This window comes from Telopea speciosissima, chromosome 1 (genome assembly GCF_018873765.1).
Source record: "Telopea speciosissima isolate NSW1024214 ecotype Mountain lineage chromosome 1, Tspe_v1, whole genome shotgun sequence".
Taxonomy (NCBI): domain Eukaryota; kingdom Viridiplantae; phylum Streptophyta; class Magnoliopsida; order Proteales; family Proteaceae; genus Telopea; species Telopea speciosissima.
The window spans coordinates 73,113,099-73,119,098 of NC_057916.1; the positions used below are offsets into that span (position 1 = coordinate 73,113,099).

The following is a 6,000-nucleotide window of genomic DNA, read 5'->3' on the forward strand; positions in this document are numbered from 1 at the left end:
TTTCCCCCATGGAAGTTCACGTAGTTATGTTGACAACACTGAAGAAAGGAAACAGGATTTTCAGTGTTTCTTCTTCCAAACACTCATTATAGAATAAATGTTAGCAAATGGGTTTCCACCAAAACACATTCAAGATCCAAAAGTCTCCAAAGAGAGAGAGAGAGAGATTATGCTACCGATACAATAGTTTCATACATTATTCCCTGAATCAAGTTTAAATGTTTTCAGGCAGTTTTCATTCATGCGTTTCTGATCAATGGGTGATCAAGCATGGGAAGGAATCCATGGCTAAGGCTAGCAAGCCAGACTTTGTCTATGTCGAGCGTGGTGTCCCCGCACTCGTGTGCATCCCAGCCTTCCAGTGCATGCACAATTCCAGCCACACGCCACGCACTCATCACTCGCCTCGGCAGCCAATTCTGTTTATTAAGTACATGTACATACATATAAGCAATCAGTTATAGAACTAGTAATGATCTTTTTACTTACTATAATAGAGAGAATTGAAATCTTAAATTAGCAAAGTAACCTCAAAGGTGGAATTTAATTAATTACCTCACAAGAGTATACATTTTGGAGAGCCTTGGGGATGAGCATGGCTGGGGTAGTGTAGTAAATACAATCCTTATCGCGCACCATCTTCTTTGGAGGAAACTGTGAGCATGGAATGAAATGTGTCCCTTCCGGTGCTCTTCTTTGTTCTTTCTCATTCAGCTCTCCATCTCCGACTAACCACACCTATTATTATTAAAGTCATTCATTTCCTCCAGTAGTCATCAATATTTTCTTAATCCTCAATTCAAAAAGGAGAGAGTGGTGATCGATGATTCTTTTACCTTCTGGGTGTAACTGGTAGAGATGAGCAAGTTACTCCACAACTCTGTAGGGATTCGTAACTTAAGCTTATCAAAATTGTCCTTGCACACCACACCTACCTGTTTCCACCACTCTAGGCATTATTAGATACTTGTAGTAAATAAAATTGAGTTGACAAAGTAAAACATGTTTAAATGTCCGAATTTTCATCGTCTACAATTTCCTGCCCGATACGGTTCCTACAGTCTTCTAACAAGAGGGGGGTGGACCCCACTTGGGCAAAGTGTTTGGTTGGGGGGTGTAATGGTTATTTCACTCCCCATTGTTAGAGAATTGTAGGAGCTGTACCGGACAGAAACCGTAGACGATAAAGGTCCTTAAATGTCCTTACAAGTCTGGATTGTCTACCCACATGGAGTGGCACCCCACATCAATCTCACCATCAATGGGTGCGGAACCCACCTTTGACATGTCCACACGCCATGAACAATGACATCTATGTGGGGTGGCACCCCATGTGGGGAGCTGATCCCTACTCCACCCATAACCTAACCCAAATAATAATAATAATTTATTATTAGTTAGTATTTCAAGTGATTAATGAATTGAGTTTAATTAATTATCAATATTTTACCTGAATTCCTCTTTGACATAAATTCTTGGCAATAGCACAAACAACCTTAGAGATGTTTCCACTCAGAAGCACTTGTTTTGTTCCTTTGGGAATGCTATGTAGCACCACGGCAACAGCTAAGCTGCTTCCATCTACGATTCTGATCTTAAGATTTGGGTGCTTTTGAAGATAAAGTTCACCATTTCCATTAAATTGCTCTCCCTGTTGATCACAATGTATTTGTTTGATGTTACAGTGAAATATAGAAGAAGAAAAATTACAGGTGTATATGAAATAATGATGTGAGAATGTACACTGTACATGAATCACCATAATATATGAAGTAAAAACTTGCCTGATTAAGAAGGCCTAAGCTCAACACTTTAACACCTTCACTCTCGGCCTCTAAAATAGTTCTTTCAATAACACTATTGATCGCATCCTTTTGGCTTGATTTCGAATACTGCAAGGCAAAGATCAAACCTGTCATTGGAAGACAAAAGCAGCATAAATTAAGGGGATAAGAAAAAGGAGAAAGTTAATAGTTTCTTACATGGAAACTAAATCTTGGGATTGCCCATGTTTGCATCTTGAGTTTATCAAATACATTTCTCTCCACAGTAAAGGTAGAACCAAATATCCATGTAAACAACATGAACTCATATGGAATTAGCCCAAACATGGATAGGTACCATCTGGAGTTGTAAGGCTCAGATGCGAGCGAGGCAATGGCCGGTGATAGATGATAGAAGGACTGAAGTGTTGTTGGGTGAATCAAGTGTACTACATCTGGTGTCTCTTTCCTTCCCATGAGTGAATCTTCATACAATTTGTCTGTGGACTTGTCCATGGTTCCATATATGTAATCATAGAGAGGCATAAAGAGGGAGTAGTTGGTTCGAAATTGTGTATGATGAAGAGAATGAAACCTGTTTATATTTGGTACATTTTATGTATGAAGCATTAGAAACCATGTCTCTACTCTTTTGTTGAGTTATGTGTTTATCAAAGTCCAAAACTACATTACTATAGACTAAGAGCTACTTTTGTACAAGATTTATATGCCAACTTTCAAATGATTTCATGTCAAACCAAAATCTCTTCGGAGATGATCATGGTTTTGAGTTTCGACACACCTTTGGACTTGGACTGGTGGACCGGATGGGTCATCCAGTCGGTGGCTTTACCATCTTTTAAAATATTGAATAAAAATGGAACTCAGTTCACAAAAAGTTGGTAGGAATACTTAATACATGTAGAATGACCACCCTGCCCCCCCCTGAATGGCCAAAATGACCATTATGCCTCACCCCATGTGTTTGGGCAGAACTTGTGCCCCCGTATGCTCCCAGGCAGAGAACGCCATTCCTTATAATAATGACATAATGATAGTGATATTCAAATTATTTTAAAAATCCTTTTTGATCTTTACAATAAATAACTTTTGTAAATAAAAATAACGGGAATCAAAAGAAGATTACAATTTTGGATCCGGATCCTCTCCAATTACTTGGATGTCCAACTCCTCTCCAACCACTCATCCAGCGGTCCCAACACCTGGGAATGCGTATCTAAATCCTCATGCCGGAGAGGAAGACTTTCTGACGTCACAATTTTGATGATAGCTATACCCTATAAAGAATAATGGGATGGGGCCATGCGTAGAACGTTATAATATTAATTGTATCATAATGATTTTGGTTCTGGATTATTCAGATTGACAGCTCAAACTGAGACCTATCGGACCAGTACTTCCACTTGGGATCCACACTGTAATGTCCTGGTCAAGTCTAGTGTCCTCATCAGGAACCCACACTGCAATGCCCTCGAACCCACATCCCTAGTCCTCATTGGTGGATGTGAGATTTTAAGGAGTCTTTTTAGGTTTATGAAACCCCGTTTGGGAGTCACAAAACCCTGTTTGGGACATAAAATCTTCACTTATGATTTCGTGACTACTTGGTCCTTTTGTTTCCATAAAAGGAAAAAGATACACATCGTCACTTTCGGTTGATTTGGATTTCTCATTAATTAAGCATGCACTTATGCTTTTTTTGTTATCTATTTGTTGTGGTGTAATCCTGTCAATCTGGGCAGCGTGTAGCATTTGTGCAGCGTCTGGGATTGACAGGGCATTTTGACCACCTTACCCCTGCTTGGGCAGGGCGTTGGGCAAGGGGTAAGGCGGTCAAAGCATCCTATCAATCCCAGGCGCTGCACACTGCTGCACGCTGTCCGGATTGACAGGATCTTTTTTCACCACGAAGGTATTTATGGAAACAAAAAGGACATGTGACTACCTCTCAGATGTACTGATCATTTTCAAGACACTAGCATATGCTACACAGCCTGGAAGTGCTCTTCCTCCCCCCCTCCTCCCCCCTCCCCTCCCATCCCATCCCAACCCAAAAAAATAAGGATTGAATTCTCTATCCACGAGCATAGGCTATGGATGTAGTAGGCTGACAATACATATAGGAAAGCAAAATAGTTTCGAATACTTACGATGGAGTATACATAAGATACTTGAGAAAGGGAAAGATGTTGAAAACCCAGTTTGGAACCAGCTCAAAGTTGCAATGACCCATGTAGTTCATGAAATCAATGTAAGTTACATACCCCACGAACACTACCACAGAGGCAGTTCCAGTGAATAACATAGTCAATACTGGGATTGAGAACAGTAGAAAATAAACCAAATGCTCTGCAAATGGATGAATAACGGCTGCCACCAAAATTAACATCAAAGATTAATTAAATGCTTTGCATGAAGTAGTAGTGAGAGATTGATTGATACATAAAAAATAAATTACAAGAGAGAAGAATTATTAAGAAACAGTGTTTTGGGGTGTGGGTTGTTAATTAATTACCTGTGATGGGCTCTGTAACAATGGAGGAATGGTGATGTGAATGGTAACGAGAATAAAGGAAATGGTGATGCAAAGCTCTGTGAAACCAATAATAGAAGAATTCCACTGGACCCATATGGAGGAGAGTGGTAATAACAAAACCATTCCACCTCCATATTGGCATTCTTGAAACCCCCGGAAGATACATAAATCCAATGTAGTATAGAAGCCCATTCAGAATGATCTGGTCATCCCTGCAAATAAATTCATTTCTCATCAAATCAAATCAAATCAATCAAATGTGAACCACACCACACAGAGAGATCAGCTAGAGAAGAGAAAACTAATAATTGAAGAAACTTGACTGACTCACCAGTTTCTTTCTCTATCCACTTGTTCGAATTCGATGCCCTTGTCCACTATCCTGTGTTTGGTTTTGGCAGAGTTGTAACGAGCTAAGCTTATCCATAGTTGGCTGTGAAGCAATCTCCACAGCAAGAATGGGAAGATGAGCAAGTTTGTTATGTCCCTCTCTTTCTCTTCTTTGGTCACAAATGAATATACACTTTGTACCACCCAAGGCGCCAAAACCACATACTTCATTTCAAACACAACAAACCCTCATTAGAATGAACAACAGAAGAAGAAGATGGAAATGAGTTAGGGTTAGGTGTTAATACGTACCTTGAAGTTTCCAAGCTTTTGCCATGGCCAGTCACTAAGGAGACCTGGTTTTGATGCCATTCTTCAAAGGGCAAAAGATACCTTCTGATTGATATCTCTGCTCCTAAGACTATTTATAACAGAGAAATGTCCCTTATTAGCTGAGGTGTCCAAAATGTATACTTACATTTTTATTTATTTTTTATGGGAAAATGTATACTTACATTGATGACCATGAATGCAATTTTGCTGCTACACTTATAACTAACAGCCAAGGAAATGGTATCTTAAGCCCATGATAGTATTCAACCAAAAAAAAAAAAAAAAGCCCATGATAGTGCATGGAGACTCTACCATTGAAAGGTTTTAGTTATTAATGTTGACCCCCGATATTTCTGGTGCCGACTTGAATGCAATTTTTTTTGAGATCTATGATGGTAGCAGACGGTTTGACTCGATCCGATGGAGGAGTATTTATATCCTTTATGTGCTTTGTTGTAAAGTGAGTGAGATTTGGGGTTTTTTAGAGAGAGTAGCAACATCATTTATGAGTGTTGTTCTTGAGAGATCTCCATTGTAACTTTCTCTAATTTATATAGTGAAATATCTTTAACTTTGCCTGTGGACGTAACACATCATGCTGATGTGTGAACCATGTTAAATCTCTGTGTCATCTTGCTTTGTTTTCATTTTTGTTTGTTTAGTGTTTGTTCTAACCGATTCCAACCTCAAAATATTGATTAATGATCCAAACTCCAAGGATCTTTTACTACATTTGGTATATATCACTTAATTGCCACTTGGCACAGGTCTTTTACCACATTGGGTATCCATTTTTTTTAGTTTTGCTAAAAGGATTCATTAATATCATTAATGAAGTGAAAAGAAAGAAAATAACAACAAAAAATACAAATCAAGAGAAACCTAGGCATTCTCGGGCAAAATAAAGTTAGAGAAGCAGCCCCTGCGGCATTGCCATCAGGAAACTACCCCGACCCCAACTAACTAAATCTGAATCTGGGTCTTTGGTATCCATCACTTAGTTGCTACTTGGCACAC

The 6,000-nt window shown here is 39.1% G+C and overlaps 1 protein-coding gene across 1 annotated transcript; it reads right to left on the bottom strand.

Moving 5' to 3' along the window:
* Positions 1-239: 239 nt before the first annotated feature.
* LOC122658652 (very-long-chain aldehyde decarbonylase GL1-5-like) lies at positions 240-5,022 on the bottom strand. Its single transcript, XM_043853696.1, has 10 exons — positions 4,963-5,022; positions 4,652-4,875; positions 4,300-4,532; positions 3,935-4,154; positions 1,983-2,358; positions 1,785-1,892; positions 1,451-1,651; positions 837-935; positions 556-738; positions 240-419 (listed from the first exon to the last, which is right to left on the bottom strand). The coding sequence occupies exons 1-10, from the start codon at positions 5,020-5,022 to the stop codon at positions 240-242; spliced, it is 1,884 nt and encodes a 627-aa protein (XP_043709631.1).
* Between the last annotated feature and the right edge of the window lie 978 nt (positions 5,023-6,000).